This window comes from Monopterus albus, unplaced genomic scaffold, assembly GCF_001952655.1.
Source record: "Monopterus albus unplaced genomic scaffold, M_albus_1.0 scaffold110.1, whole genome shotgun sequence".
NCBI classification, from domain to species: domain Eukaryota; kingdom Metazoa; phylum Chordata; class Actinopteri; order Synbranchiformes; family Synbranchidae; genus Monopterus; species Monopterus albus.
In genome coordinates this window covers 270,965-282,237 of record NW_018127990.1, presented here as the reverse complement: position 1 = coordinate 282,237, position 11,273 = coordinate 270,965, and the positions used below count along the sequence as shown (strand labels likewise).

Genomic DNA, 11,273 nt, shown 5'->3' with positions numbered 1-11,273 from the left:
GGGGGGGGGGGGGGGGAGCCAACCCCAGCCAGCTGCGGGCGAGAGGCGGGGTACACCCTGGATAGGTCGCCAGTCCATCGCAGGGGGAGTCTCAATATAATTTATTATAAAAAAATTCAAGGCAATGCAGGTTTTGGTACTTTCACATTCACTTCATTTCTCAGTCTCAGAGGCCTGTGCTTGGTAATACCAAACCACACAAACACAGACGCACCAATATCAGGCCTTCACAATATCAGGGTCTGCCTACAGTATGTGTGTGTAAATGCCAGCAGGCTGTTTGTCCTGGAAAAAGACTTACAAAAAAATCAATGTATGTGTGTGTTTGTGTGCATGTGTGTCTGTCCTGCAGCCCACTGCCAGCTTACCTACTGTTACATAGGAACCATCAAACTGTTTTCATCAACACTCAGAGTCAAGAACCAGTTGGCCAAAAAAAAAAAAAAAAACATCTTCTGACGAACGTGTTTTTAACCCTCGACCTCTCCAGTTTCAACTTTAGCTTCAAGTTCATGTCCCAGATCTGACAGCAGATTGTCCAGTGTTTTAAATTATTTTACCAAAGCACAATAGTTTCTGTCATCTCTTCAGAAATATCAGTAAAGAGATCGATAATTTAAAGATGTGACTGTCTGAAGTTGCTGATGGAGGTCTGTTGAATTATAGAATTAAAGTCATTGTGTTTTCTCTCATTTAATATAAGTTATTTATGTATATATGTATAACATAACTGTTATATAACTGGGATTTAGTTAGAACAGTACACAAACTGTTTATCTGCTTCACAACTGAGCAGTTTCCATTGGACTTGCTGTAACGGGTTTCTGTGTGTGATGACGCTTCAGCTGATTAAATCTGACAAAGATCAATTCAGTGCAGTTGGTCAACAAAGGGGTTATCTAGTTACATGGGCGATTAAACCACACTATTATGAATAAAAAATTTAAGTAAATAAATAAGTGAAGTTTTGCATTAGCAACTCAAGATTGCAGTGATTAAAATGCAACACAAATTCAACTAAATAATTCAGAGTGCTGAGATTTAGATCAAATGAAGAGAGCTGAGGGAGATTTTACCAGTTCTGCCTCTAAGATAACTGAATTTATTCAGCTGTAAATCATCCATCTTACCTCCATCTGTTTTCCCATGTTGCTCTTCCCTGTGTCTAAATCCACAGAGCATCCAGACTTAAACCGCCACGCCAGTAGGCAGACAGGGCTCTGCCCTATCACCATAGTGCTCACCCCACACCGAATCAGGGTCTTTCCCAGACTATTTTCAGTCTGGTAGTGTCCAGGTGTGAATGTTGAGAAGGTGTTAAACACGGATAAGGAGAGGTAACAGTTTGTTATAAAGAACTAAACTCCAGCAGAGGGTCTAGAAAGAGTCTGGTATTGGTGAGAGCATTCACAAAGTCTTCAGTGTTTTTTAAAGTATCCAATAACCACCTGATACCAGTAGAGTTTCAGTCAGAAAGAGTCTGGTACCACAAAAGTTTACTACTCTAATAGAGCATCTCATTAATACCTGGTGCTAATAGAATAAACAAAGCATCAATACTAGTCAAGTATCTGGAATAAGCTTGAAATGTTCGCAGACAACCCGGTTCTGGTAGTGTCCTGAAACGCGTAGCAGGAGCCCGTTAAAGGACTCTCGCTCTCAGTGATGGTCATCCTCCTCCTGGCTCTCTCTGTTTTAAAACTCACAGATCATTCATGTTCTGTGTCTCTCTCTGACTCACTGGTTGGCTCAACCAATGATTAATTTGCTTTACTTCCTTCCTCTCTTTCTGCCTTTCCTGGCCCTTTTTTCTTCCATCAGTGTTAGAAGAATTCTGAGCCTTTGTGTAAAGAATTAGATTTTTTAAAATATATTTTTGTTGATAACTAATCTCATGAAAAGACAAAAAAAAAAAAAATCAACAATGAATTGACCCTTGTGACCAGTATTGTACACAGGGGTAAAACTGGGATTTGGGATGAGCTGGAGTCAGTTTGTTGTTGGAGTGGCTTCCACAGATCACACCATACATGTCACCATACAGTTTTCATAGGAACTATGTCAGTAGTTTGTCACAGGGCTACCATGTACTGTCTACAATATACTGGTATATAATAAAAATTTGTCATCTCACAATTTTGACAATATGGGTGATGATGTCAGTGCACACACCATAACGTGGTGTCTTATGTGTGCCTACAAACAGAAAAAGCATGGCAGAAGGTGGAGATCGCCTGCTGGAAGAATTAATTCTGAAAAAAGGAGACTCCTCTCTCATTTGTAAATGGCTGCACATCAAGAGATCAGATGTGAATCAAATATTCATGATTTGCAAGTTATACTGGAAGTCGATACAAAGGGTGGACACACATTGACTGTACTGTATAGACAGTCAACAACACCTGACAACACCTAGAAGCAAAGCCACCATGAATCAATCGCCCCCTGGTGGCTGGTTGCAGCATAGTTAATAAATCCCACCTCCTCCATGTTAGTGGATGGGACATGAGTCAAACTAAAAACTCAAAGTGCAAACCAAATAAACTTTTCCCAGACGTCACTTCTGTGGCTTTTGGTATTATCACACTGATGTGTGTACAAATGGTCATTTTTCTGGTAAGTTTGTTTTCAATAGGCTGTTTGATAATATAAAATAGATGTATTTTGGTTGATTTGACAGCTTTGATTGATGGTGTGATGTTGTCAGCCCACTTCTGGTCGCTACTGGTTATTCACAATACTTTGGCTTCATTTTTGCATGGTGGAGGGAAGTGGTGAAGCCATGTCCATCGAATATACAGTGACTGGTGTAAACACAATGAAACTGTTCCACCATTCTAAATCAAAAGCACAAGCCATAATATGAGGAAAGCCTGAAGCTGCATGTGGAGAACACAACGCAAACTCATTTACTTCAGAAGGATACTGTCAGCACATTTGCAGCATCGCCCTGCTGTTGGAATTATTCACTAGCACAAAAAATGTAGCTCAATAGTTCCCTATAAATGTTGTATTTACTTCTGTCTGGGTGATGTTGGCTGTTTGACAAAACTGCTGAGCTGCTGCTATCAGCTTTTCCTATTTTGCATTGCATTTGTTAGTTAAACCTACAGTAATAGATCATATTTAAATGTCATCACATGATTTGCAAGCTAAATACATTCTGAAAAATAACATTCAATCATCTGTTACATATAGTGAAGAAAAAATTTTAGTGCTGCCCTATACAATGTACTAGAGGAGGCTTTAATAAAGCAGCAGCAGCAACAGCAATCAGATAAGGTCCAAGTAGTGCGAAACTTTACTGAATATACACAGTATCATGACCCTCACTGCTTTGGGACCAGATGCACTAGTGGTGCTGGGACTTCACTGGCCAGTTCATGCAATAATCAATGTCAATCTGAACTGTAATTATGGGACAAAGGGGGAGAGCGAGTTGCCTACAGGCAGCCAAAACTCTGTCCTGGGTTTCCAGTGTTCAAGTCAATTACTCAGTTTGTTTGTATGTATACTTGCATTACTCATGTAGTGTTTACAGAGCCACACAGCAAGGAACTACATTACTAACATTGCAGTTTAGGTTAGAGTAAGTGGTTATAGTCCTGAAACAATTAGTCTAATGAAACTAATGATAGTTTTCATTACTGATTAATCTGTGGACTATTTTCTCACTTCATTACTGGAAGTGTAAAATGTTTTGTTTTGTGTAACTAATGACAAATTACTGATCAAATAAGACAAAGTAAAGCAGTGTATCATCACATTTAAGAAGCTGCAACTATGAAATGATAAATATTCTTGATTAAAAATGTGACAGATGAATTAAAAAAAATATTGGTAATAATTTTGATAATGATCTTTTAATGCCACCAAGGGGTCTGGGAAACAACAATGGCAATTTTCATTTAAAAATAATAAAATAAATGTACTGTAAGTCAACGTGGTGTCCTCATAAGAGATGTCAACAAACTTAAATGCAAACAGACAACCTGGGTCATCTGTAGTTCATCTCTGAGTTATTTTCAGAAGCATTTCCATGGGTTCCTTTAAAATTTGTAAGAGCATCAACTCTGACCCCTAACATGACATGAAACCCACCTCATGTAGCTGACAACAGCAGCTCCTCTGACTCAGCTCCACTGACTGTAACTGGTACAGAGAACGCCCAAAGAAGAGTCACCTCCTGATCCAAGAATAGACTCAAGTGTCTCTACTAACACAGAAGGACCCGTCTCGTTTCATCTGAACTGTAAAACACTGGCTGCATGCTTGTGCAATAATGAGTGATGCTGTTAAATTCAGCAGATGTGTAGTAATATATGAACAAATGTCAATGGAAGGTTGTTTTTTTCCTTTAATACTCATGAATTAGCAACACTCTTTGCCTAAAAAAGAATTACACCCAAATTAAAATCATATTAATTCAGTACAAAGTTAAAATCACAACCATGCTAGGTTGCTAATGTTACCAAAATAAACACGTTAGCTTTACATGCTAACATATCCAGAAGGAAGAATGGCACATTTGAATCAAATCTAAATGAAAGTACAAGTACCTCAAAACTGTACTCAAGTACAGTACTTGAACCCATAAATTAAATTAATTATTAGGACAAGAATGCTGTTGCTACAGAAGTAAATACATTGACATAAATCTGGGCCCCTGCATGACCCAGTTCATTAAATCAGTTAGTGTCTCCGGGTCCTGGAGTTTCTGTGGCAGCACAATACCACCATACGTGACTCACTGAGCTCCAGGCAGCAACAGCAGTAACAATAGTGAAGTTTATTCCAGGTTCATTATCTGCCCATTTGTAACAGAATAAGACTGATGGTGTGTTTGGTCTGTTTGTCACACTGCAGTGTATCGACCTGGGTGGACATCCTGTGTTAGACTGAGCTGAGAGGGGAACGCCCGGGAAGGAACGGGCTGCTGGCACACGGCTAAAAATACAGGGCAAGGGGTCCAACATGAGGATCGAGGGCCTCTGAAGGTCTGAATGAACAATAAACCATGTTTTATTATTATTATCAACATAATTTAAATAGATATTCAAAATCAGTTCAAAAGTCACAGTTATGTCTGGTCTACAAATATTTTCAGTGCTGCTGTTTGTACAGCAGTGTAAGCTCATCATCGTCTCTAATTGTAGGATTAATGAAACTGTTATTTGTAGAGTACAGGTTAGTACAATGGAAAGTGATTTACACAAACAAACAAGCAAAAAGAAGTTTTAAAAAAAGCAATAAACTCTCTTGTTTCTCCTAGTAAAAGCCATAACAAATATTTCAAATAATAAATTAAAAATAAAATAAAGTAAAATAAATTGGAAAAATCTAAAACCATTTTGCAAGGTGGTTGAAACACCCCATATAATCTAACAATTTAAAGAAAAGGCGGACACTTTTTATATCTTAATATATAATTCACTGGTCATTATTGGATATAAACTGTGTGACTAATTGTGTCCTCTGCTGTATGTACAGGGTAGTATTAGCTTTTATCTGTATGAGTAATTTCTTTCTTTTTATTTTCTAATTTCTGTGGTTTCATATTTTATAAATATAGATTACATGACAAATAGGCAGACTAAAGTGATTAGGTAAAGAAAATAACTTATAAAAGCAAACATTTTTTTATTATAAAACAACAACAATCTATAACATTAAATTAAAATGAAATAAAAAGTGTCAGCAGAGATCATTCTGCATTTGGTGTATCTAAAAAACTAGTGGAATGGGACTTTATGTAACTCACAAAAAGTGGATTTATTGTTAGTTAAAGTTCTACATGCAGTTGAATTTTAGCTGACAACACAGTGAAACAGCACAACGTTGCAAGGAAGTTATTATTCCCCCCCCCCATTTTTAGATCATATTTTAAAGGCATGTACATATGTTTGGCTTTATTAAAGTAGAAGTCAGAGGCAAACTTTTATGACGTATTTCATCACTTTGTCAGACTTAAACAAAGTCTGTGGACATCACACACTGAGCCACAAGAGAAAAGGTAGTTTAAAGGAACTGAACTTACGTTGATGTCCAGACTGCAGAGGCTGAGGGAGTCTGCATCTCTGCTGGCCTGCTTCCTCTTCTTCTGCAATGCACAAACCACAGCAAATATCACATTAGCTGGAGAACGTGTCTGAATAAGCAAATATTAATTGGTTCTTTTTAATTTCACACTGAATCAAATGACTCAAATGTGACAGTTTAGTCTGTGCTCATAAACTCACTGAACATTAACACCAAACCTGCAAAGCTCATTGTTACCTACAACCAGTTACACTATATTATAGAGCTGAAACTACTAATTATTGTTTCTTGATTAATTTATTAATCATTTAGTTTCCAAAATAGAAGAAACATAAAAAAAAAACAAGCTTACATCTTCAGACTCTCTTTTTTGTTGGACCAACAGACCAATACCCTAAACTATTCAGTTCAATCATCGAAGACAAAGAATGTCAGCAAGTGTTCACAAAACCAGTGGGCTGATTATGAAAATAGTTACCAACTAATTCGAAATATCCAAAGTGAAAGCACTCTTTCTTTTCCCATCTAGTTAAAAACAGAAACTCACACCTACAGTTATGTTCATACTTCAAGTGAAGTGAAGTGAAGAAGAAAAGGATGGAAAAGAAGGAGGGATGAGACCAGAGAGAAAGTCAAATGAAGGTGTAGAACCATCTCAGGGATGATCAGAAGAAATGGACAGCACCTAAGTTAAATATATGAGTGTCACAGCAAAGGGTCTGAATACTTATGACCATGTGATATTTCAGTTTTTCTTTTTTAATAAATCTGCAAAAATGTCCAAAATTCTGTGTGTTTCTGTCAATATGGGGTGCTGTGTGTACATTAATGAGGAAAAAATGAACTTAAATGATTTTAGCATATGGCTGCAATATAACAAAGAGTGAAACATTTAAGGGGTCTGAATACTTTCCGTACCCACTGTACATCGATTTAACAGTTCCTGTGTACCACCATGATGGCGAAAACAGGAAGAAATCCCACAAGCACCTGATGAGGCAGGTCAGTGAGTACAAACAGCTGTGAGAATTGAGAAGAGGAGAGGAAAGGAAGGGTGGGGGGTAAGGAAAGGAAGAGGTGAGGAGATGAGGGAGGGGCATGACAGAAAGAGATGGCTTTGACCTTTAATCAAGAGGAGAAGAGGAGAGTAGAGATGGGGGAGAACCAGAGAGGAAAGAAGGTGAGGAGAGGAAGAGAAGTGAACAAGTGGAAATGAGGAAAAAATTAGGAGGAGAGGGGAGTTAAGGAAGACAACAGACTCGAGGAGAAAGTACATTAATGAAGAGGAGGAAGAGTAGGAGGCTAGGAAGAGGAGGAGGATGGGATTAGTGTAGCAGAGTGTTAACAATAACAGGAAGTCTGCTGTTTGTTCACTCTTGTGCTGAGACTTTGTTGTTGGTTGGACGTTATATAACCTGGCAAACTTTACCTGTCTCCTTAGAAACCAGAGGGGTGGAGACGTCCCCCAGACCATATATGGTCAGCTTCCTCTAGAAATCACACCTGAGTTAAACAACTCTCGATCACAGTATCTGAACATTGCGCTTAGTCTTGAACACTTTTGTCTTAAAACATTCCTATTCCACTTTTTAAAGCAAAAGTTAAGTTACACTGTGGAGACTGTTGTTATATAGTTTTTCATATTATTCTGATAGTGTGTTTTTTTGGTAAGTAAAAAAATCATGGTGAGAATTTGAAGTTTGTCTCATTCTACAAATGATATAAATGATTATGGTAAATTTTGTTCAAATGTTATCACCCCATTAAATGGTCATCAGTTGTTATCATGCTCAGAATTATGCTTCAGAAGGGGACACCCGCTCTGGATGCTAACATGCTATTTGTGGCTCAGGAGGCCCTTACTCCACCTAGGTTCAGTAGCCGCGTTCCTTTGTTGTCATGGTTATGATAATAGACATAGACCATACCATGTTTACACACAAAAACTAGGGTTTAGGGTTAATCACTCATTAGTAAAAACCACCTCTCTCATGGAAAACTCTGATGTTTTATGTCACATCCATCCACCCCAACCTCCCCCCAACACGCTACAGGTAAAATCTCTTCTAAAACTACTAACCCACATCTACAGTCCAGATGACAAACTGATAACAACCAATGAATAGTAACATTTAACATTTGGTTCAAATCCTACAGCAAGGTGAACACTGATTAGCTGTTGATGGGCAGTAAATACATCCAAATTGTAGGCTAGCTGCTTGATACGCCACCATATCTACAGCATCGTGCACTTTACACAACACTGTTATCCATCTGATGCAACCGATTCATCAAGAATCAAATTGAATATAGTCAGCTCTGGACTTCATGGCTCTAAATCAAATCGGGAGATTAGCAGTGATATCCAGGCCTAGTAACAGTTTCAGATCCTCTAATATGTTTACTGATGCTGATAAATTTGTTTTCATCTGTTGATTTCTGACAGCATCATCTTTTGACTCATGGGCTTTGTGAATGAGTAGAACAGGCAGCGTTATCGAACAGTTTGGCATCAGTGTGTGCGGTTCAGAGAGTTCAGTGAGATATGAGACGTGTGTGTTCGTTCTTTAGAGCTGTTTAAAAGAAGCTTTGATGGCGCAATGTATATAGTCTCATAGAGCGTTTCTATTCGATGAAGTGCACTCAAAGAGACAGCCACCAGTGTGTAACAAGCAGTCAGTCTAATTTCTTTTGTTACTGGATGATTACTAAATGTAATTATGTTGTACACAAGTAATAAATAACAAATAACTGATCACATTTCTGTAGTAACTCGCCAAAGAGTGATCATTTCCCCTTCACACCACATTTTCATAAAAGAAAATCAAGAAGGTGTCTTACTATTACAGCTTGTGAGCATTAACGCCTACAGTCATTTCGTAGATGAGTAAAAAGTGCAGAACTGAAGGGCGCTGAACATTTTATGTTTTTTTGTAGACCTGGCAGGAGCTGTTGGTCAACTAGCATCATTTAGATGCATTTCTAGTGAGTCTCTCTAGATGGATACAACAGAAATATATATATTAAAAAAAAAGACAGTGATTGTGGTCGGGGACAGATGGAACATCCATGTGAAATGCTACAAAATTGCTAATTCAACTATGCGTAGATAAAGAAACTTAAAAGATGCATGCATCACTCAGAGCACATCTAAACACTGGGTCAAGTCGCTGCAGATGTCCTCCAACATGTAGAGATACCACGACACAACACGACTCAGTGCATCTGAGGCTGTGTGAGCTGAGTGCAGCTTATAAGAAGTGGATCTCCTCGCATGGTGCAGTTAAAAAGCTTTTCACACAGTTACCAAAAAGACAAAGGAAGTGTGAAGCAGCAAACACCTGAACAAACAGGAAGACAGTGGTTCTGCAGGGTTTGACCATGAAACACTTACGTTGGACCTGAAATGAGCTGCAGCCTCTGATAATCAAACAGACTCACCCGATAGTAAACAAACAGACAGCAGCCCATCATTGGGATCAGATCTGCTTCTCAGTCACAGTTCAAATGTTAATGAACTCTCTCTGCATGTATTCACATCTGCTGCTCCTCTTCCTCTTCTTCCTCCTTCTCTTTCTTTGTCTCCTCTTCCTCTAGGCCTCCCTGGTTTTACCTTAAAGTCACATTGGTTCTCCTTTTCTTTTCTCCTCCTCACATGCAAGTCAACATCTGCAACCTTTTCCTCTCCTCTTGTTGTCTGATTTCTCTCCTCCTGAATCGCCTTCAGTCACATTGCTCTTGCTTTTTCTCCCTTCTTTTCTGAACTCCACCTTCGTCCTCCTCTTCTCCTCCTCCTCAAGTTAGTTTCCTCCAGTGTTACTCCTTGAGCCACTTCTCCTCCGCAGTCAGACTTTTAAAAGCTCTTTTCTCATTTCTCCTGTTCTCAACCTTCTGTCTACCGCCCTCCTCTCATCTCTTCCACCTCCTCAGTCACAATCAGAATCTCCGCAGCTTCACCTCCTTTCTGAGTGGCTCTATAGACCCTAAAGAACAGGAACCCTTGCCAATGCTCATGTGTGTGTGTGTGTGTGTGTGTGTCCACTCTGTTCCCATTGGACAAACAGGAAGTGACGGATGTCAGGGGAAACAGGCTGTCTATAATTAGGAGCTACAGGAGACACAGAGACACCATAAACACTAACACACAAGAAGACCATTAACTCTGGTTTATTACAAAAATCACACAAAGAAAACTAAATTCACCCGTATTTCATAAATAGTGATGACAGCGCAATATATTGTTTGTCAGCTTAGTATAAAAATGTTACACACCTACACACCCTACAAGAAATTCAATAATTTTACAACCTTGTTCTTGTTGTTTTAGCTTGAACCATTGGTTTTGTCTTTTCATTTAAACCTACAGTAAATTAACAGTAATACAATATAAACTATAGGCAGAATGTTCAAAAATACACATACATCTGATAAAAGGCCGTTAGTTTATGTCATTTTTATAGCAAAAGCTCTGGTTTGATACTGATGATATATTTTAGTAAAATGTGAAGCTCTACTGTCAATAATGTTTTTTTAAAAGGACCAAACAATTAACTGGAACACTGCTTCAAATCTGTGGAACATTTATGGAGAAGCTTCTGATCAAGCCAAACTGGAAAGACCGTGTCATAACTGAGCAGTCTTTAGGAAATGGTGCAAGTTGACCATTGCACAAATGAGGTAGTTGTTATTCTTGTACGCACGTGACTCACATTTCAGTTAACTCTGCAGGTGCGGCCGTTTGTGGTGTTCGACACAGGGGCTGGATACATGTCACAAAAATGAATGTGAGCGTAACAAGATCAGAGCTGACTAAAACATCAGAATGGAGCAGTAAGGCCTGTGATGTGAACGTAGGATTCGAGTTTACTTGAAATGAAATGTGCAACATGAATCCACCTGCCTTGTCTGTTTGTTGCTGTTGTTTGTAATGAGCCGTGAGAGTCACAATGCACTGAGGTACAGAAAACAACAGACTCAGACGAGGTGCCTTACTTCCACCTTAGCATTTATTATCTAATATGGAGTCAGCTTGTTGTGCGCTGTTGCTTAATTAAGTGTGCAGCTGTCACGATGTGAATCAGTTTAGATGAAGGTTTGTTCTTACCCCTCTGAGTGACCAGCCGTCAGGAGAGAGAAGAGAGAAGGAAGGAGCTTTCTTCTGCAGCGTCGACCTGATGGATGGACACAGAGAAGAGAAGAAGGAAGAAGAAGAGGAAGAAATAGGGGAAAGATGA

The 11,273-nt window shown here is 38.8% G+C and overlaps 1 protein-coding gene across 2 annotated transcripts in view; it reads right to left on the bottom strand.

Annotated features, from left to right (window-relative positions):
• Positions 1–11,273, bottom strand: part of arhgef3 (Rho guanine nucleotide exchange factor (GEF) 3) — a 41,965-nt gene that overhangs the window by 24,724 nt on the left and 5,968 nt on the right. The window contains exons 2-3 of one of the 2 annotated variants that reach the window (XM_020611127.1): positions 11,144–11,210; positions 6,038–6,100 (exon numbers count right to left, since the gene is read on the bottom strand). In XM_020611127.1, coding sequence (XP_020466783.1) covers positions 6,038–6,100; positions 11,144–11,210 — 130 coding nt within the window. Of the gene's footprint in view, positions 1–6,037; positions 6,101–9,480; positions 10,022–11,143; positions 11,211–11,273 lie in introns of those variants that run through there. The other variant, XM_020611128.1, reaches the window with a different exon arrangement.